This window comes from Natrix helvetica (assembly GCF_964273705.1).
Source record: "Natrix helvetica genome assembly, chromosome: 9".
Lineage (NCBI taxonomy): Eukaryota > Metazoa > Chordata > Lepidosauria > Squamata > Natricidae > Natrix > Natrix helvetica.
The window spans coordinates 21,218,844-21,241,748 of NC_138560.1; the positions used below are offsets into that span (position 1 = coordinate 21,218,844).

A 22,905-nucleotide genomic window follows, 5' to 3' on the forward strand; every position below is an offset into this window, starting at 1 on the left:
TCTGCATTCACCTTGAGAGTACTACAATTGTAGAATATAAATGAATGGGGAAAATAGAATTAAATATTGTTTTCCATGACAAGACTAATTAAGCCTGGCTAAAGATCTCACTTTTAATTTCAAGGAGGATTTCAACCCAAGCTTTTCCAGACTTACGCAGCTATGTGCAACATTAATACCAGATTTTGGGGGGAGTTCAGATAGCAAGTAGTTACCTTTCTGCTACCTGGCTTGATAGCTCTTAGCCTTTATTTGTATTAGCAGTGTTCACACAATATGTTTAATCTGGTCATTGAATTAACTCATATTCTGCATTTGCACAATACAGTGACTCATAAAATATCCAAATAGATTCATTTTACGTTGTTGTTGTTAGTTGCGAAGTCGTGTCTGACTCATCGCGGTCCCATGGACAATGTTCCTCCAAATCTTACTGTCCTCTACCATCCTCTAGATTCCATTTAAACTCATGCCTACTGCTTCAATGACTCCATCCAGCCACGTCATTCTCTTCCATCCCATCCTTATTTTGCCCTCAGTCTTTCTCAGCATCAGGCTCTTCTCCAGTGAGTCCTTCCTTTTCATTAGGTGGCCAAAGTATTTGAGTTTCCTCTTCAGGATCTGGCCTTCTAAAGCGCAGTCAGGGTTGATCTCCTCTAGCCTTGATCTCCTCACCAACCGGTTTGATTGCCTTGCAGTCCAAGGGACTCACAGGAGTCTTCTTCAGCACCATAGTTCAAAGGCCCCATTTCTTTGGCGCTCAGCCTTTCTTGTGATCCAGCTTTCACAGCCATACATTGCAACTGGGAAAACCAGTTTATATTGAATTCAGTTTATATTAAACTACAAAACCAGGCTTAAGTTCAACTAACATCTGGTTAAAATGAATCAGATGTGGAAAGTCATGTAAATGTAGTTTATAGGTCTTTAAGGTATGGTTCAGAAATGAAGAGGAAGGGACCAGGGGTTTGCAACTTCAGTGAAAAGATAATTGCAATGCATACAGACCAATTTACCAGCACCAGAACTGAAAGAGAAGAGAGATTGCCTCAGTTTGAGCTACGTTGGGAGAAAGAAGAACCCAAAAGAATTTTAAGCCTGCAATATTTTAGAAGTGGCAGCATTTTTAGAGCCGTTCAAAAGAAGCTGGTTTAAGAAACATCTTTTTTTCTGTTTTTGGTGAATAAGTTCCTATCTTTACATGTTTGAGATTATGCAAAAATAAGCAACCCATCCTCATTAAATTAAGGTTTCAAATAGTATTATTAGGGATTTTTCTCTTATTTCCAATTTTTTTTTTTACAATTTTGTAAAGTTATGTCACTTTTTTATCTGATATACAGAGGAACATTTAATGATTGAAATTAAACAGTAGATTTATTTTTTGTTCAAGTTGAATTGCAGTGAAATTCTAACCATTGGGATCGCATAAACTCCTTTTTTTTACTTTAAAAGGGCAATGTGTCACAATTTTTTTCAAATGTCTGGTACAGGGGACTTCTTTAATTTGAAAAATATTTTTTTAAGGCAGAATTTTTTCCCCCCTGGTAATCTTGATAACAATAAACAAAGCTGAAAAAAGCACCATTGGGGGGTTTCTTGGATGGGGGAGCGTGACAACATCTTTCTTCATCTCTTCCCTCTGGATTAATAGGAGCTGAGAAGACCAGAGAGGCTGCAGATTTTTTAAATATTTCAGAAATGTTTAAAAACACTGAAAGCAGATTAATGACGCTCACCCATAACCTTTAGTCACTTCATCGTTAAATCACTGCAAGAACCCTAAGGATTTTCACAAAAGTGTTCCATATTCTCTTCCCTTTCCAAAGAATTTTTGCAAGCAATTTTTCCTTCAAGAAATGAATTGCGTTCAAGGGAATTTTCTACTTAGTACTCGTTTTTTCTGTTTTTGTTTTTCTGGTTCTAGTTCCTAGTTCTTTTTGTCTCAGTGTATAGATGTTTCAAGATGTTTGTCAGGAAATATTCTCTCCTGCAAAGTCCTATTACCTTTAAAATGATCACAATTGAAGCATTCTACCTTTGGCTCCAAAGTACTTTTCTATCGCTCCCAGAAAATTCACCAAAATTTATTTTGTTTGTTTGTTTGTTTGTCAAACATGTACAAGATAACAAGTATAGGTATGAACATAAACATGAACAAAAGAAGTTAATACAGATAAGTGGGGACAGTAGGACAGGGATGGTAGGCACGCTGGTGCACTTATCCCTTACATACCTCTTAGGAATGGGGTGAGGTCTACGGTAGACAGTTTGAGGTTGAAGCTGTGAGAGTTTGAGGATGTAACAACAGAGTTGGGTAGAGCATTCCAGGCATTAACCACTCTGTTGCTGAAGTTGTATTTTCTGCAATCCAGTTTGGAGTGGTTTACCTTGAGTTTGTATCATTTGCCCATGTATTATTGTAATTGAAGCTGAAGAAGTCATTGCCAGGCAAGACATTTTTGCAGGCAATTTTGGGTACTATGCTTAGATCGAACCGCAGGTGGTGAAGTTCCAGTTTGACCAAGCCCAAAATTTCAAGCCTGGCGGCATAGAGAATTCTATTGTGAGCAGAGGAGTGGAATACTCTTCTCGTGAAATACTTCTGAACCTGCTCAATTGTGTTTATGTCTGATATGCAGTGTGGGTTCCAGGCGGACAAGCTGTATTCAAGAATTGGTCTGGCAAAGGTTTTGTATGCCCTTGTTAGCAATACAAGTTAACAACTCTTAATGTCTTTTCGGCAATGCTGTTACAATGAGCTCTGGGGCTTAGATCGTTTGAGATGAGTACTCTAAGGTCCTTGACAGAGTGAGGGTCATCTACAAGATTATTTCTGCCCAAATTTATTTGGTGTTCTGATTTTTATTGCCAATGTGTAGGACAGAGCATTTATTAGTTGAAATTCACTTAAACTTTGGTAGAAAGCTGCTAAGAAAGAGAAATTGGTCTCCTGTTTTTTTCTGATACACATAAACATATTTGTTCAGTCACAAAATTTGTCTGACTCTTCCCATCCCCATGAACCCATAGCACACCAGGCCCTCATGTCCTCCACTGTCTCTTGGAGTTTGCCTAAATTTATGTTCATCGTATCAATCACACTATCTGACCAGCTCATCCTTGGCCATGGCCTTTTCCTTTTGCCTTCAATCTTTCCTAACAGCATGGTCTTTCCCGATGAGTCCTCTCTCCCCATTTGATGGCCAAAGTATTTATTTAGTTAGTTAGTTTGTCAATCATGTACAAGATAGCAGGTATAAGTATGAACATGGACATGAACAAAGGAAATGAATACAAATAAATGGGGACAGTAGGACAGGGACGGTAGGCACCCTGGTGCTCTTATGCACGCCCCCTTTACGGTCCTCTTAGGAATGGTGTGAGTTCCATGGTAGACAGTTTGAGGTTGAAGCTGTGAGGGTTAGGGTTAGGGTTAAGGTTAGGACCAGGTTGATTTCCTTTAGGACATACATAAATACATGCACACATATAAAACAAAACCGAGTATTTGGTGCAAGTCTACCTCCTTCCCTTCAGCCCATCCAAATAAAACTCCTTTGGACAATCCAACTTACTCCTCATCACCCTTATTAAAACAAACACACAGTATTCAATAGAAGTTTATCAGCCTCTGTTTAGCCGCTAAAAGATAAAATGCAGCCATTAGGCCCTTTGGCAAGGAGAAAATACAAGCAAGGACATGACAAATAGGCCCAGTTCATTATAGTTATATGTTTAAGAAAGCGCATCTGAGCATCATTATATTCCTGCTTGTTAATTAGCATGAAATGTCTGCTGTGGGCTGTAGGTGATGGGCAAGGACCAGGAGGAGGCAGGCAAAATGTGGAAGGCAAATGTTTGCAGGTGGAATAAACCAGCCTTGCTGTAAATGGATTGGACATCCAGAAGATGGGTCCAATTAAAGATCCTCTTTGCTATGGGAAGCCAATGGACCTCATCAGCCACAGTGTGGTAAACGCTCCCTCTGGATGGCTGAGCAAGCTCCATATTTGCAGTTGCGCTCTAAACATTTTTTTCTTAATTGCCTTCACTATGCCACCATCTGGCTTCACACCTCGTTAGCTGAAGCTGCAGGTCCCCTTTCTGATGATGGCATAATGGCAGAGGACGGGGAGCGGTTTTTGCCTTAAGTCGGCATGGAAGTGCATATCAGGACCTGGAATACAGTTGTTTTATTTGCTGGACTCTGAGCAGTAGATTCCTTGCATTCTGCTCAGGGAATGTCATGGTGACTTTTTTTCTCGGGCTTCACATGGTACTTGTCTAACCATCCATGCCTGCTATCTGCAGAATGTTGGAACCACTTTTGGGAATGGGAGGGGGGAATGTGATAGAGGTGTATAAAATTATCATGGCAAGTCCAAGGGAGAGATACAATTTGGCTTCCGCCCATAGCAGCTGCTTGGAATTAAGCCCAGGAGGACTGGGGAAAAGGGTGGGCAATGTAGAAAGCTCAGCCGCTTGATGAGCAGAAGAGATAACTTTATATTTTGAAATAGCCAGAAATCCTGAGGAAGAGAGAAAGAGGAGTAGGAGAAAAAGAGTTTGCAGTTTTGGGAAAGATGACAGTCGGGAGGAACGTGTAGCCTCCATATTCTGGAAATTGATATTTGACATATTAGAAGAAGGGCTCTACTGTCTTCTCCCATAGCGAGCAGAGATTGATGTAGATATTCTGTGTTTGAGCCTCTGTCTTGAGCATCCCTGAAAGGATGTTCACACAATGCAACTGTGGACAGAGATGGATAGGAAGGAGACTGTCCCCCTGTCTTTTATAACACCAAATACAATGATATTCAGGTAAACTGAATGCTGGCCTTTCAAACCAAGATGGGGTTGTATTGTAAAATTTAGCATCCCAAGAGGTGGAGATGACTTTACAAGAAATGTAAAATAAAAACATGGAAATTGCATTGGTTTTTCTTTATTACAGCTAAAATTCAATTCTAAGGGATTTATTTATATAAGATTTAAAGTATACTCTCATTTTCTTCCTTGGAGAATATCCAATATGGTTGGAGAACAGAAATAGGAAAGGAGATGCTATTGTGGTGACTTTTAATTGTTCTTCAATTAAAGGAGAATAAAATATGGATTAAAAATATAAGAATGAAGACGTGGCATAAAAGGGACAGTTGGAAACTTGCTTAAAGGGACAGGGAAATGTCATCAGCCCTCAACCACAACATGTTCCAGCAAATGTCCCTATGTCAAAAGTCCAAAACCACAAGGTTCAAATAAAGTTCGTTAATGGCACGTAGCCCATACCTGTAACAAAAGGAGAAGACCCCCATCTCCTTATAAGGCTTTTTCCCCAAGGAAAAGATGAGTTAAGTGTTTCTGTGTTACACTGTCTTTGAGAATGTATAAGAATGCATGCTTCAATAATAAAGATGGTTCAGAATTTGCAATGCTAGCTACGTGCTAACTTTCTGAACCTGGCTGCCAAATAAACTTTTCCTGTATCCTGAGAAGTCTAAGCCTGTCATTTTCTGCAACACAATAACAGTAACAGTAAAACAGAATGGGAAGGGACCTTTGAGGTCTTCTAGTCCAACTCCCTGGTCAAAGGAGATCTTATACCATTCCAGACAAATGGAGGTCCAATCACTTCTGAAAAACTTCCAGTGATGGAAAACTCACAACTTCTGTAGGCAAGCTGTTCCACAAGAACTCCATAATTCAACTGTACAGATATTTTTTCTGTTGTCTCTATCTAATTTTTCTCTTCTCTCTGATAAGTATGATAAATGAGGGTGGGTCTGTTATCTAATTATCCTCTAGATACCTTGGACCATTCACTCTTTAAGTTTCTATAATTGGGCAAAACTTGTTTGGTTTACAATTCAACATTCAAATAAGTGTTTTAATTGGGGTTATAAATTGTTGGTCACTGAAAGTTAGGTTTGTCAAGATGGATGAATGGTTTTATAAATTTGTTTAATTAATAAATATAGATTTATCTTGGTGCAGCTTGAGGTTGTTATACAAACTGAAATGCGGTATTCTGATTTTGGCATTTCTCTGGAAGGTGGCATGCCATTCAACACTCAAAATATTGGAATAAAAAAATAAGTATTGTATAAATTGCATACAACATAGAATACTGTATATTAGGAAAAACTGTTTAGAAAAAAATAAAGGTATATTGAGTTGCAAAAATGTTTAAGTAGAAGGTTTTTTTAAAAAAAAATCCTAGTGCTTAAAGGCATAAATATCAAATATGCTTGTACTTAGAGGTTAATGTTATAGAAACAAAAAAAAAACCTCACTCTGTTCATAGCAAACATTATTTTGAAGAGGACAGTGTCAGGTCTTAATGAAAATTATTACATTGGTTTCACTACAGATTTCTTTTCACATGAGTAGCAGGTACTGCTTTCAGTGTTGTCCGTAGCTTTCTACTCTGTGTGTGTCTGTTTGTGTGTATCTGTGTGTCATATTCCAGGACAGAATTGTTACCTCTTTTTCCTCATTTACTAATGGCAGTAATGCCACGGGGAGGATTGTACATATATTGTCACATTGTTTTGGGGAACAAACCTTTGAACTGAGACCTTAGCTCCCTCAAATCTTGTATTTTTCTCCATCTGGGTCTGCCCTTCAGTTTGTACTACTACAAACAGACCTAGCCTGTGGGTGGGTGGGTGAGAAATAGGGACCACCTTTGTTGGGAAGGTAATTTAGTCATGCTGGCCACATGACCACGGAGATGTCTTTGGACAGCGCTGTCTCTTTTGCTTTGAAACGGAGATGAGCACCGCCCCCTAGAGTCAGGAACGACTAGCACATATGTGTGAGGGGAACCTTTTTACCTTTACCTTGAGCTTATTCTACGAATCATTAAATCAATGTCAGTGGTCAATTTCAAAACCTTTTATCAGAAAATTATTTCAAATACTGTATGTTCTAGAAAAATATACTTAACACCTGCAAATACACAAATAGACTTGGAATGCCAAAATCAACCAAATAATTTTATCTTATCCAATTGCTGTATGTCATATTTAATATTCCTAAGTTCCAAGACTTGGGTTGTTTACCACAACTTCAAATACACAGTTTTAACTGACATATTATGTAAAGAGTGTTGGTTTTTTCACTTTAATTACGCATCCTGTAAAGCAGATTAGCAAACACCCCTTTAGGGTCAATAAATATTGCTTTTTTTCCTTTATTGCGTTTTCAACCTGAATTCAGACCTATTTTCTCCCAAATGAAAATCCCTTTGAAAATTCCTACTTACTTATTGAAACTGGGTTGGGGGGGGGGGGGGTGTTGAACCTTGTATCATATACAATAGATACATTGTATCATATATATATATATATATATATATATATATATATGTATGTATGTATGTATGTATGTATGTATGTATGTATGTATGTGTGTGCGTGCATATGTGCATTTGTATATATATATATGTGTGTGTGTGTGTGTGTGTGTGTGTGTGTGTGTTATTTTTAATTATCCTTCACTCTTCTGAATTTCTCTTCAATCAAAGAGGACAGCAATTCTATTTTTTTTTCCTTTTTGGTAGTTCATTTTTTATTGTATAAAAGATCCAATTAATACATTACAGAATTCAGATATCAGTTAGGAACAGTGCCATTTCTACAAAAGAAAACACACCTAAATTTTCCTGACACAACAATTTGATAACTTAAAACTTTTAAAGATAAGAAAAACATTGCATTGGTATAAATTTGAGGTATTAATCGTACAGTTCCATCAATTGTACAGATAAAACTAAGTGTGGCATTGATAGGCTATCGCAAACTGCATATAATTATATAATCAGGATTTCTATTTGTAGTTTGATGTGTAATACTGAGATCTCCAGTCTAGAATTGCTACTGTTGATGAATATTCCACAGTACGAAAGTAGAAAACAAAACAAAGATTAAAGGGTGAAAAGCTGCTTTGAGAAATAGATAGCTTTATATTTAACTGACAAGATAGCAATTCTTGAGTTTCATTTTCTGTTTCTCTTTTTACATTGTCTTTACAACCCCAAGAATGCAAAGAACTGGCATTAAATTCATCTGATTAAGTTGCAGGCATAGTGACACTCCTCTCCTCCTCCTTCCTCCCTTCCTTTTGTTTTTCTCACTGCAGTCTCCTGCTTCTTCAATTTCACCAGTCCATCTGGGATTGTGCTCTCCCCGAATTACCCCGAGGAATATGGCAGCAGCTTGCACTGCGTCTGGCTAATCATCGCAAAACCTGAAAGTCGGATCCATTTGGCTTTCAATGATTTTGACGTGGAGCCTCAGTTTGACTTCTTGGCGGTGAAGGATGGTGGAACAGCTGAATCACCCACCCTCGGGACCTTCTCTGGAAGCCAACTCCCATCTTCTCTGACCAGTAGTGGCCATGTTGCCAGGTTGGAATTCCAGACAGATCACTCCACTGAGAAGCGTGGCTTCAACATCACATTTACCAGTAAGTCAACGGAAAGCAAAGGATGATACTATATGAACAGGTGTGCAAGGAAGCAATCAGGGCTACCTCTTTGTTGTTCTCAATCAGAGTGGCAGCTAGAAATGCACAGATCAGTACAAATGCTACTGCTGGTAAATCAATATGGGACCTGATGGGGTTTGTTTTTGTTTTCTCCAGGGTATTTCTCGTGATAGAAGGCTTCCAATCTTAACCAATCTTAAATAGTCAATTAAATACCATGTTTCCCTGAAAATGAGACAGGGACTTATTTTCTTTTGACCCTTGAAATAAACGCTTGGCCTTATTTTCGGGGAGGTCTTATTATTTTTGAGGTGCAGGAGGCAGCGAGTGTGGTCACCTCATGGCTGCTGCTGTCCTGCAATATTTTCACGGAGGGCTTATTTTCAGGGGAGGGTTTATTTTAGCATATGCGCTCAAAAGCCCAATTGGGCTTATTATCCAGGGAGGTCTTATTTTCAGGGTAACAGGGTAAGTCGCTGACATGCCACAAAATAATGCATGACCCTTTAGCTTTGTATGTATGAGCAGGAGTCATTTTGGCTCTGCAAAGGTTGGAGACAATATCCTGTTTGTGGGGAGGAACAACTCAGCATCCCAGCCGTTTGTGAACAATCAAGGCTTCCAGAGGATATTTGTTTACTTACTTATCAAATTCACATGGTCTCCAATCTTGGACAAAGCAAATCGGGGTGGTTAAAATAAAACCCACAAAAAAACATTTTTTACAATATCAGATTAAAATCATAAAACATACATAGAAACATATAGAAGGACTACAGCAGGGACGTGCGGTCAGGGGAGGCAGGGGAGGCAGAGCCTCACCGCTCTCATCATGAAAATAAAAAAAAGGGAAAAGGCGCTGAGGAGCCTTCTGCACACGTGGTCCGGGAATGGGACCACATGTGCAGGAGGCTCCTCTAGCCTCAGCCTCTCTGCTGCACATGTGGTCCCATTCCCTGCCTTCCTGAGTCAACATGAAGGGGACCGCGGCTCGCGCTGATGACGTCACCAGCCTCACCAGCCATAAACCTCACCGCACGTCACTGGACTACAGTGGCAGAAAAGGCTTGTCTCCTGTGTCCCACCAGTTGGAAGATGTTAATACATGGAACCAGTAACATATCCCTCCTGAAAGATCCAATGGGATAGCAGAATAATAGTATTGAAGGGGACCTTCGTTCTAGTCTTCTACTCCAATACCCTGTTCTAGCAGGAGATCCTAGATCAGCGATGGCGAACCTTTTTTGGCTCGCGTGCCACAAGTGGGGGGAGGGCAGGTGGGTCATGTGCGGGCGTGCCGCACCCATAATGCAACGCACGACACCCCCCCCAGTGTGCATGTGCACACAACGCGCGACCCCCCCCCCCATTTTACATGCTTTTTTCGCCCTCCCCAGGCTCCAGAGGCTTTATAGGAGCCTGGGGAGGGCGAAAACAGCCCCCCCCGCCCCCCCCGGAGGCCCTCCAGAGGCTTCAGGGATGGTCCGGAGGCTTTCCTCGGAGGGTCGTTTTAAGCGCTCCGAAGGCGTCAGGGAAGCCTCCGGACAGTCCCTGAAGCCTTCGGAACTCTTAAAATGACCCTCCGAGCAACCCGGAAGTCACTTCCGGATTGCTCGGAGGGTGGTTTTAAGCGTTCCGAAGGCTTCAGGGACGGTCCCTGAAGCCTCCGGGGGGCACGGGGGAGGCTCTTTTCGACCTCCCCAGGCTCCTACATAGCCTCTGGAGCCTGGGGAAAGCGAAAAATAGCTTTTAAAAAGGTGAACTCAGTTGGCCAGCGCACGCATGTGCACTGGCCAGCTGTCAGGGCAGCGCCTCGCGTGCCCTGACAAATGGCTCCCCGTGCCACTTGTAGCACACGTGCCATAGGTTCACCATCACTGTCCTATATCATTGATGGCTAACCTTTTTGTTGTCACGTGGCGGAAGCACCCATAATGCAATGCCTCTGCAACACCCCCCCCCCATGCTGCACTCCTCTGTGCATGTGCGTGCAACCCCCCCACGCTCCCCCCATTTGGGGCCTAGTAGGCCTCCCTGCAGTTTTTGCTCCTGGGAGCAAAAACGGGCCAGCGAGAGGCATGTGTGCATGCATGGTGGAGCTGAGCTAGGGGGACAGCTCCCGTGCCCGCAGAGAGGGCTCTGTGTACCACCAGTGGCATGCGTGCCATCACAGCCCTATATCATTTGAGACAAATAGTTGGTCAAATCTCTTCTTAAAAACCTAAAAAGTGATGGAGACCCCTCAACTTGTGAAAGCAAATTGTTCCACTGATTAATTGTTCTAATTAATGGAACGATTAGAAATTTATCCTAGATTGGTTCTCTCCTTGATGAGTTTCCATCCATTGCTTCTTGTCCTACCCTCAGGTTCTTTGGAGAATAGCTTGACTCCATCTTCCTTGCAGCAACCCCTGAGATATTGGAAGGCTGTTATCATGTCTCCCCTAGTCCTTCTTTTCATTAAACTAGACATACCCAGTTCCTGCAACCGGTCTTCATATATTTTAGGATGGGTAGGTGTAATCAGGGAGAGGTAGTCCTTCAAATAGCTCAGCCCTATGCTATTTAGGGTTTTAAAAATGAAAAGCAGCACCTTGAATTGGGCCCAGAAGCAAACTGGAAACCAACCAACTTAGAATGCATCTACCACATGCTCTTGAAATTTGAAACTGTCCTGTGATTAAGATCATAACTACGATACTTTCACCATATTTTCTAACATATGGAGCCTCTGTGCATATCTTCCTTTAATTTATGTTGCGGAATATAAATTGCTCGAGAATCTTTTAAAAATGCAAATTGCCCTTCTTTCATTCTTTGACAGGTCAATTTCTCCCGTTCTTTAACGTATTTTTTTTCCCTGTTGTAAATTTTCACTGTCTTTCCTAATATAGCTAGCATTATTTGTTTGCAACTATCTGTTCTGCATCCTCTTTTCAGATAATTTTCAGGTAAATTAAACCTCGTAAGTGAATGACAAATGTCAACATCGTTTGATGTTAATATGCTTTGCAGCTGCAAAGTTCTACTGCTTCCCGAAGGGATCCGTGGCATATACGTATTTGTAGCTTTTGAATATTTAAGGCCAAGCTGCATATTTTGACTAAAATCTGGCAATTCCTGTTTTCACATCTTTGCGGAATGAGAAATTGCATAAATAGGAGCAACAATTAAGTTAAAAACGTGTCGCAAGTTTCTCTGAATTGATTGACGTGGCAGATTTGGATTCAGTCTTTAATTCTACAGTATGGACCTCGACTTACAACCGCCACTGAAGCCAGAATTTCCAGTGCTAAGCAAGGTGGTTGTTAAGTGGGTCACGCCTGATTTAATGATAATTTTTCCTTTCGTTTTCAAAAGAATCACTACAATTGTTAAGTGAGCCATGCAATTGTTAAGCAAATCCACCTCCCCCGTTTGCTTGTCGGAAATCAACTGGAAAGGTCACAAATGGTGATCATATGACCCTGGGATTTACTGCAACCACTGTAAATCTATGTGTGTTGCCAAGCTCCTGAATTTTGATGCGTCATAAGTGTGAAAACCAGTCATCATTCACTTTTCTCGATGCCCATTGTAACTTTGAACTGCCGCTAAGAAAATGGTTGTAAGTAGAGGACCTGCCTGTGGTTGCCCAAAGTTACATACATACCTCCCTAATTTCCTACACACACACACACACACACACACACACACACACACACACACCATATTCAGGAAGATAAGTCAATATTGTGGGATAGGAGTAAGACAAGAGCTAACCTGCCCCAATCTATAGATGGTAGGTAACATGAAGAACTAACTTTCATTTTTTGTTACGCTTGTAACTTGCCCCAATCTGTAGACGGTAGGTAACACAACAGCTAACTTTTAATTAATGTTTTGATAATAGTTTAAGCATTGTACCCCTGAGGTTGACAGTGGAAGATAACATCAAAAATTGATTATGCTGCCCCCAAAAATGTTCCACTAGAGCAGTGGTTCTCAACCTTCCCAATGCCGTGGCCCTTTAATGCAGTTCCTCATGTTATGGTGACCCCCAACCATAAAATTATTTTTGTTGCTACTTTATAACTGTAATTTTGCTACTGTTATGAATCGTAATGCAAATGTCTGCTATGCAGGATGTATTTTCATTATTACAAATTGAACATAATTAAAGCATAGTGATTAATCTGCCAATCTGGGTTTGGGAGAAAATCAGCCAGGCTGGGATTTTCCAGGATAAAACAACCTCCCTGCCTGCCTCCAGCAGCAGTTCGTGGTTTACATGAGTTTCACTTTATTAAATTTACTTTTTTTACATTCCGTTCCCCCACCCACCCAATTTTCTTTCTTTCTTTCCATTCCTCCCTCCCTTTTCTTTCTTTCTTTCTTTCTTTCTTTCTTTCTTTCTTTCTTTCTTTCTTTCTTTCTTTCCATTCCTCCCTCCCTTTTCTTCTTTCTTTCTTTCCATTCCTCCCTCCCTTTTCTTCTTTCTTTCTTTCCTTCCATTCCTCCCTCCTTTTCTTCTTTCTTTCTTTCCATTCCTCCCTCCCTTTTCTTCTTTCTTTTTCTTTCTTTCTCTTTCTTCTTTCTTTCTTTCTCTTTCTTTCTTTCTTTCTTTCTTTCTTTCTTTCTTTCTTTCTTTCTTTCTTTCTTTCTTTCTTTCTTTCTTAACACAAATTAAGGAGTTGCCCTTTAAATGGGATTTTAAACGGAGGCTTAAGCTACATCGAACAGTGCTTCCGTCCTGAGTGGAATTCCTCGGGATGGAAGGAATGGCTGGGTGGGGCCTGTCCTCCCCTCCGGCCTCTCCTGCCAGCCTTCCTGGGGCCCCAAAAGCCTCCAAGCTCAGTTTAGCCCACAGGACAGGACCGGCAGTGGGGGCAGAAAAGGCAGCGTTTAAGCCCAAGGCGGCTTGAATCCCGGCCTGTGCTTGCCTGGCCGAGAGCCCGTCCCACCGGCTGATGCAGGTGGCCTGACTGTCCTGCCGGTCTCCTGCTCTCCGAGCACCTTCAAGCCCCTGTGCAGGTGGCTGGGCTGAAGCGGCACCACCGACTGCGCTCGCTTCGGACGTCCGTGGGAGCCGAGGCTGATCCACCACCCAGAAGAACCCGTCTCTCTCCCCCTTTAGCGCCTCAGCCTTTCCCTAGCATCTAGGTTGCGCCCGGAGCTGGGAGGAGGCTACTTCGCCACCTGGCGCTCTTCATGCACCTGCCGCTTCAGGATGCACTCCTGAGCATGGGTGACGCCAGTGCAGGTGGATGGTCTTAGGCGACCCCTGTGAAAGGGTTATTTGACCCCCAAAGGGGTCGCGACCCACAGGTTGAGAACCACTGCACTAGAGTATTAGAATATGTATTCTCTGAATCTTCAATGCTTTTGAACAAATCTTGTCTAGGGAAAATAGAAAATAGTGCAATATTCAAACCATTCACATAGAAAAAGTTTTAACCCATGCAAATTGCAATATGTCTTAAAATTATACTAGTATACTACTACTGTGATAACAGGCTCATAGTACAAATCTTAGTTATGAATCATCAAAGTCCTTAAATTTGGCCCTATATAAGTTTAAACCGACCATTAAACCATATATGATTTTGGGAAAAGGTCAAAACCCCAGATGTAGATTCATTTTGCAAATATTGTAAAATATATTTAAATATGTGGTAAACAATTGCAGCCCAGAAAATAAAGTTAGTGAATTTTATATAAAGAGATATATAAATACAGTTTTAACGCTGGTCTGTGACCGTAATAAAAATTGATTGACTGAGTGATACAGTTTTAATGGATTAAAAATGCTTTTATTGCTTTATTTGTTTGTTAAGCTTGGAACTTGCCCCAATCAGTAGACTGTAGGTAACATAAAACAAAGTAAAATATATTAACAATAAACAGCCAGTCCTTGACCTATGACAGGGGTGTCCAAACTTGGGAACTTTAAGACTTGTGGACTTCAACTCCCAGAATTCCCCAGCCAGAGCTGGCTGGGGAATTCTGGGAGTTGAAGTCCACAAGTCTTAAAGTTCCCAAGTTTGGACACCCCTGACCTATGACCTCAATTGAGCCTAGAAATTTTGTGAGAAATTTGTTAAGTGAGTTTTGCCCCATTTTACGTTTTTTCTTTCCACACTTATTAAATGAATCACTGCAGTTAAATTAATAACATGGTTGTTAAGTGAATCTGATTTTCCCATTGACTTTGCTTATTACGTGACCCTGTGGATGGGGCGATGGTCATAAGTAGGGAAAATGGTCATAAGTCACTTTTTCAGTGTCAATGTAACTTCGAATGGTCACTAAGTGAACCGTTGTAAGTCGAGGACTACCTGTACCAAAACAAATAACAAATTCCCATCCACAAATGGATTCACATAAACATTCAGCTGGAATTAATCTATTTGGTGAAATAGATTTCTCTACTTCATGGAACTTCAAGAGGACAAAAGTCAGAACAGGAGGTTTATTATCTATTCCACATACCACATTTCTCTTTTATATATATATATATATACGATTTTATTAAAGTTTTTTTTAAAAAAAATAAAACTAATATGAAATAACAAAAAGAAAAAAGAAATCAAATGGAAAGCTAAAAGTACAAGAGAGGGGTGCAAGTAAAAGGAAAAATAGAAAAGAAAGGAGAAAAGATACACAGTAGCTTCCAATTTTCTTTACAGTAGTTACAAATGCAATTATAAATTTACTTCTTACTCTACATCTAACTTTCTTCTTTCTATAATCATCCTGTCTGATCATTAAAACCGTAAATCATGTTTGTTTGCTTATTTATTTATTTTTGTCTTCTATACAAAAAGGAGTTTCCAGTCGATAGTAAACTTAGATATATATTTTTTCCTTGGATCAAAGAAGTCAATTTATCCATCTAAGTCCCATTATCTTCACCAATCATTCCTCTATTGTGGGTAGCTCCGGATCTTCCCATCTTTGTGGAACTGGACCTTTTCCCACATTTTGCATGGAAGGCCATGCTTTGTAAGCACACTACTTATGGACATATTTGATTTTGGCAAAGCAGTACCTGATACATCTTGCTACTGACTTTGGCCTAGAAATCTGGTGGTAGCCAGTGCAGTGAATTCATGATCACTGTTATCCTGCAAAGGCTGAATTGGCCAACTAGATTGTCCCACTAAGACTCCTAAAACAACCAAATCTATATATAATGTGCATGTGTGTTCCAGCATAACTCTGGAATGCCTTGAGCAATTTCAACCATACTGGGTACACAGATGACTTACTCTCTGGAAACAAATACTGTGGGGGTAAAACACCCCTAACACCCCTTGGGGTCTGTGTTCTGTTAAGATACAGCCTGTTGTGCTTTAAAATGGCTTCTACTGTACTGTCGTAAAATGGCTTCTACTGTACAGCGCAGTGGAGTTGCCATGGTAATGGCTTCACAGTACTCCACAACAAACTCCCGCCGGTAAGGGGAAAAATCCAACATTAGAAATTACGTTTGGTCCAGACATTTTCCCCCTATAAATAAATACCTGAGCAACGCTGGGTTATCAGCTACTACACTATAAAGTGAAGAAACAACTTCATTGTCTATAGGAAAAATGCGAGCAATAAATATTCTTGGATCCTCTTAATTCCAAGCTTTTCATAGGCAAGTGCATGGCAGTTTCGCATGACAATTTGCACTCAAGCTCTCTCCTATAATTTTCTATGGAACACGATTAGATTGACTTGGCAAGAATGATAAACGACCTTTGTTACAGCAGTGGTTGACAGCTCTACAAAATTAATGGGATTTCTGGTTGGCGACTGCAAACCAGCTATTATTAAAAAATAATATGTCACACTGGATTAGAGGACAGGCTGATCAAAGTCACTAACCTATATTTTTGGGGGGGTTGAAGGGGCTTTATTTTTGTCATTTGGTTGTTGCGAGGTTCTTGATCTTTGCTCAAATTGTTGTTGGTAAAGGTTTAAAAGTGTAGATTTGGATTGGGAGTAAGAAAGTTATCCTTGTCAGCAGGGGTGGGACTTTACCAGTTTGGACCAGTTCGGGTGAACCGGTAGCTCTGACGATCAGCTGGGAGTGAATCGGTTTTCCCCGATGATCAGATGGGCCCACCTGCCCACCCATCCTATTTTCCTACCTTTATCTTCTCAGCTGATTCGCGCGGCAGAGCAGATTCCCGCATGAATCAGCTGTCTTACACGGAAGTGAAGATTTCTTCAAACTGTGCATGTGTGCGCAGCGCACATCAGGCATGAGCACGCACAAAGCAGGGGCGCACACCCAAATCATATGACCACCAAACCGGTTGTTAAACAAGGAGGTTTCCACCACTGATTGTCACCATATTCATGGAAAAGCTACCTCAAGTCTTAAAACCTACACTTTGCACGTGGCAAATTTCAGATTCATCCCCTGACATCCCCAAATCTAATTGGCAAAATATTCCTGCCTAAAACTCTGGAGACCTTCTTCATGCAAATCATCTTCCTCTTCCAAAAAAGGAAAATATAACTATAAGGACAAGAACACCACCTGATTGTTATGAACATATTGAATAAAGGGGAATAAAGTGTCTCTCAGCTCTCCTGCTAGATAAACTGTTGTGCATGTTGTTATTGAATCCTCATTCCATGAATGCAATATTCCGTTTCAGAAGCCTCTGTTCTTGCAGGGGTAAACCTAGATGCCAATAACGGACAATGGATTAAGTTTATGTAGCGAGTTATATTGAAGACACCATCAAAAAATGCATAGAAATCATAGAAAATCCATAGAAAATGCATAGAAAATGCATAGAAACCAATAAATGTTGGTATTTAAAAATTCCCACATATTTAGGTTAAAATGGGGGGGGGGGGGGAAAGACCAAAACAAGCTACTACTATAGGGCACAAACTTCATAAATCCGTACCAATAGCCCTGTAGCTACTCATCCACCTAATGAAATGGTATAATTGATATTGTCAAACCTTGCAACATTTTGTTTGTTAAAGTAGTGTACTTCTAAGTTGAAACTGTCTGTTTTTGAATGTAAATATAATCCACTTCAAGAATACTGAGAATATTTTAAAGGTTCAAGAAACATCTCAAACTGAGAAGGACAAATGTAAAGTTAGTGAGGGAGGGAGGGGGGGAGGGAAGGAAAGGAAAAAAAGAAAGAAAGAAAGAAAGAAAGAAAGAAAGAAAGAAAGAAAGAAAGAAAGAAAGAAAGAAAGAAAGAAAGAAAGAAAGAGAAAGAAGAAAAGGGAGGGAGGAATGGAAAGAAAGAAAGAAAGAAAGAAAGAAAGAAAGAAAGAAAGAAAGAAAGAAAGAAAGAAAGAAAGAAGAAAGAAAAGGGCATGCTAAAGACCTATATTATTGGCATGTGTTAAGGCAGGGGTGTCCAAACTTGGGAACTTTAAGACTTGTGGACTTCAACTCCCAGAATTCCCCAGCCAGCCTGGCTGTGGAATTCTGGGAATTGAAGTCCACAAGTCTTAAAGTTCCCAAGTTTGGACACCCCTGTGTTAAGGGAAGGGACATGGTGGTTCAGTGGCTAAGACACTGAGCTTGTTGATCAGAAGGTTGGCAGTTCAGCGATTCGAATCCCTAGTGCAATGTAACGGAGTGAGCTCCTGTTACTTGTCCCAGCTTCTGCCAATCTAGCAGTTCGAAAGCATGTAAAAGTGCAAGTAGAAAAATAGGAACCATCTTTGGTGGGAAGGGAACATGGCCACGGAGACAGCTTCAGACAGCACTGGCTCTTTCGCTTTGAAACGGAGATGAGCACTGTCCCTGAGCCGGAAACAACTAGCACGCATGTGGGGGGGCAGCTTTACCTTTACCTAAGGCAGGGGTCCCCCACTAGTGTGCCATGAGGGTTTTGCAACCAGGCCATGGAAAGGCTGGTGAACACATGCACACACCTCCTTACTTGTTTGAGTAGCAGGTGAGCACGGGTGTGCTCCATTTAAGTGAGCAGGAGGTGTGTGTGCACACTGCCCACACAATTGGAGCTGTCTGAGCACTTGCTGGCCATCCCTTCTTCCCCCTCCCACCGGTCAGCAAAGCCGGAAACATTGAGGAACTTTGTATTAAGGCACTTGAAATCTTTACTTTTTAATTTGTTATTCAATACCTGCCCATTTTCTCTGGGCAACGTTTATGTCATATGAGTTATGGATTAAATATTTGTAGCTAGAGATGCACAGACTTTATTGTTATTGTATGGTTTTGTAAATCACCCTAAGGGCAATTATTTCTATTCTGTATCAAGGCCAGACAATAGAATTGAATATGGCTATTCTGACTTGCTTCTGGATATAGACATTCCTCTAATTATCTTCTGCCATGCATATTTATTTTTATTAAACAAATTTATGTAGCCACATAAACACATTTATGTAGCCGCCCAATTCAGACACAGTGTGACTCTGAACACATCAGTTCGGGGAGCCTCACACTGAGAGATTGTGGGCAAATCAAGTCCTTTTCTCTTACTCAACAGTCAGCCTTCACATCGGTCTTAGCCCTCCAGATACTTAAGGTTCTCAGATATAATTTGCTCTTTTTTTTTCTTTATTGCAAAGCAGAGTGAAGCCATTCACTTTCCTCCTGCAATACCCTTCAATTGAACCTTTTCCATAAGCCTGTGTTCCAGGATTTAAATGTTAGGTTTTCTTCGTACCTTCTAAGTCAATAGAGGCAATGTGGTTGATGGCATCTATAACACCTGATCTGGGTTGGCACAAGAACCCTTTCTGATGTGGAACTGCTGGTTTCTACCTCACCATCTTCCTTCTTTACACCAAATTACTTAATAGCATTGCTATTATGGGGGAAAAAATAGAGGACTGATTCCCCTCCTTCCCCATAATAGCAGCACCCTGAGTTCCTGGGGGGGGGGAGGAGGAAATGAGTCTAACAAACACATGTGCAAAACTGGTGGTCTTATAAAAGTAAAAATCAGAGTAACCTCCTCTTCCTTCTCCTCCTACAAATAATCTTTGTACACCCATACAAGAGAAACAACACATATTGTTTTTCTCTTTCTGTGAACTATGTAATTTTCTTTCTTGATATGATGTATACTTTATGTGCGACCAGAACCCGAAAATTACATTTAACACAGCACAGGACTTAAACAAAATGGTTCAGTTGAGATCTGCCTATGTGGGACTGATTAGGGTAGATTGCAGGGGTGACACCGAAATATAATTTTATCATATTTTGTCTATATCTTAAATTATTGTATTATATTCCAATTTCATTTTAGACTGTGTTTTATTTCAATTCCATCTTAAATCGTATTTTACTCCAATTCCATTTCAAATTGCTTTTATCAAATTTTAGTAATAATTTGTTTCTGGAACTTTGCACTTTGATATGGCCCAAGGGCTAATCAATAAAGACTCAATGTCAGTGTCAATGATATGATGTATATCATTTTAAGATCATAAGTATAAAAATCTACATTCTTACAATGTAGAATCTAAGTTAATTCTATCAAATAAACAAGTTTGTTGGGAACAACCTCTAAGCCACAGTTCACATATGTTTCTCCATCATATGGGTCAATCAATCAATCACATATTTATTACAGTCAAAGAGCAGTGCAATTAAAAATATTCAAAGAATACCTAGTTAAAAGTTCTGGAATAAAATAATAACAAATAACAAATAAAATTTATGTTGAAATCATAATTTAGCAGCCTACCAATCAGTTGCACATAAACAAGAGCGTAACCTAAGCTATAATCAGAGGTGGCATTCAGCAGATTCTGATCAGTTCTGGAGCACAGGTAGCGGAAATTTTGAGTAGGTCAGAGAACCGGTAAATACCACCTCTGACTGGGCCCGTCCCCATCTATGCTCTGCCTCCCGAGTCCCAGCTGATCGGGAGGAAATGGGGATTTTACAGTATCCTTCTGCTGCCACACCCACTGAGACACGCCCACCGAACTGTGTCCACTGAGCCATACCATGCCACACCCACCAAGCCACACCCACAGAACCGGTAGTAAAAAAGTTTGAATCGCACCACTGACTATAATGTATGAGTAATTGTTAAATTGTAAAAGTCTATAGTTATTAGGTACTAAACTACAACAGTGGGATAATATTAAAAGATTTGGTGCATTAATTATATAAAATTATTTTTATGGAGTTCCAGAGAAACTTTTGTGTTGCTATGCAGAATCTAGCTACCTGCGCTATGACTATTATCCATTCATATTTTAAGCAACCACTGAAGATTAATGCTATCAGACCAGCCAGGATACCTATTAATTATCAGGAAAATAAATTTTGTTTGAAAGTCTCTATAAAAAGAGCAGCAAAAAAGGACATATCCAGAGGTTCTCCAGAATCACAGGGACCGTTGTCTTTCAATCAGTGGTGACCATATGGATCTATTGCTTCATATAACAACTGACTTCATTCAGGCAAGCATCCTCACATCCTTCTCACTCACTAGAGTCTTCAGGTCCACATTGGAGATGCATTTCGGACTGGCAAGATTGCAAAAAGAAGGCAGGAGATAGCAAAGGTACAGAATAGGATGTCTTTTGATGCCCATGAATGTGTTAACCAAACTTCCTCTCTGAAGACAAGGAGCCCAAGGCAAAGGATGCATGAGGACCATTTTCTTTGGGGTAAAAGGCATTTGCTTCACCATGTCTTCTTGATTCTTTCCAGCCTTCAGACACAACGAGTGTCCTGACCCAGGAGTGCCAGTCAATGGGAAGCGCTTTGGCGATAGCCTCCAGCTTGGGAGCTCAGTCTCTTTCCTGTGTGACGAAGGCTTCATAAGGACCCATGGCTCAGAAACTATCACCTGTGTCTTGAAGGAAGGCAATGTGGTCTGGGATAATGCAGTCCTGAGATGTGAAGGTAAATTGCCATGTTGGCTTGCTGTTTTCTTAGTTATAACAGTTAAGAGAAGGAAATAAATAAATACAAGAACAAATGAGGAACAAATGGATGCAAATTTTGATGCAAACTGATGTAACTACAGAAGCATCTAGAGCTTTGTGGGGGGGGAGCAAAGAAGGGAAGATGGTAGCTATGACTACATGATCAAATCCCCACCCTGTGTGATGGGGTTGTAAATGGGTGTGTAGCTATGGGTTCGCCCAGGTTTGGAAGAACCCCTAGCTAATGTTATGGGCGGTTCGGAGAATCTCAAAAACCCCGCCCCACCCCTCCCACCCCACCTTGCTCCTCCCAGGAGTCTCCACACAGCCCATTTTGGATACAAGGTAAATGCAGGGCCCGCATGGAGCCTCGGGGAGGAAGAAGGCCTCCGGAGCTCAAGGGAGGCAGTTCTCACCCTCCCAGAGGCTTGAGGAAAACCTCCGGAGCCCGGGGAAGGCAAAAACACACACACACACACCCCGTTGTGGTGCAGGAGGCTGACTAGGTCACCCCCACCATGGCCACGCCCACCCAGCAAATGGGCAGAGAACCTGTTGCTGAATTTTTTGAAGCCCACCCCTGGTTGTTAACACATGTAAATAAGTGAGCCGTCTCCTGTCATGAGGTTGTGGACAGGATCTTGACTTTATAGCCCCTTCCCTGTGTCCTGGATATCCCTGCCTGACTTACAGCTGCTTTGGTAGAATAACCAGCTCGATTGGAGGGAAGTGTTAAGAGGGTGGTGAGCGTAGAGTCTTCACACTGCAGGAAGTGACACAGGCCTGACTTCACCCCCAGAATCTTGGAAGCCTCGTCTGGCCATTCCCATGAGAACGCAGTCAGTTTGACAACATTCACAGGTGAATCACAACACTACTTCTGCTTGAGATGATTCATGCATAGTTCTGGTTTCTTGCACTTGACAAGCTGCTAGACTAATTTTTTTTAAAAAAAAAGTATTGCATTTATGTTTTCTCTCTGTCTCCTTGGCCTTTTGTTCTGTTAAGTTTTCAGTGGGATCATTTATTGCTATATTTAGATTTCAGGTAGGTTGCATTAAAATGTTGTGAGATAAACCACATTTCACTATTCAGTATTTTTATCAGTCTAATTCCGCGCCTTCTTGATTTCTTAATGGAGTTTGGAAATGACTAAAGATGAAATCATCCCAAATGGGAAAAAAATTAGTTTATTGATCCCTTGAGCTTCACTGAAGTCAGCTTTAGTTAGCTTCATTCCCTTAATTCTATACAGAAGGCAAAATTGCCACTTGAAATATTCTCCCACCAGGAAGGGGGTAAAAAAGCTGTAAGGGAGAAATCGTATCCCTCTGGAACACCCTGCCACCAAGAATGTTAATGGCAAGCATTAGGACAGATGGAGAGTTGCAACCGAAATCCTACCCAGAACGCTCCTTGTCCTGGGTTTTATGATGTTCATTCAGGAACTCAGCTGCTGAACTGTGGGTCCCCCAGAGCTGGTCCAGTGCAAATTCTATGATGTAAAACAATTGTCCCATCAATCAGTTTTGAGGG

General features: G+C 40.9%; 1 protein-coding gene across 1 annotated transcript in view; it reads left to right on the forward strand.

The window, feature by feature from the left end:
- Window positions 1–22,905, forward strand: part of CSMD2 (CUB and Sushi multiple domains 2) — a gene marked incomplete at its 5' end in the record, with an annotated part of 765,891 nt that overhangs the window by 483,698 nt on the left and 259,288 nt on the right. The window contains 2 exons of the mRNA XM_081962655.1: window positions 8,146–8,472; window positions 21,152–21,346. Coding sequence (XP_081818781.1) covers window positions 8,146–8,472; window positions 21,152–21,346 — 522 coding nt within the window. The remainder of the gene's footprint in view (window positions 1–8,145; window positions 8,473–21,151; window positions 21,347–22,905) is intronic.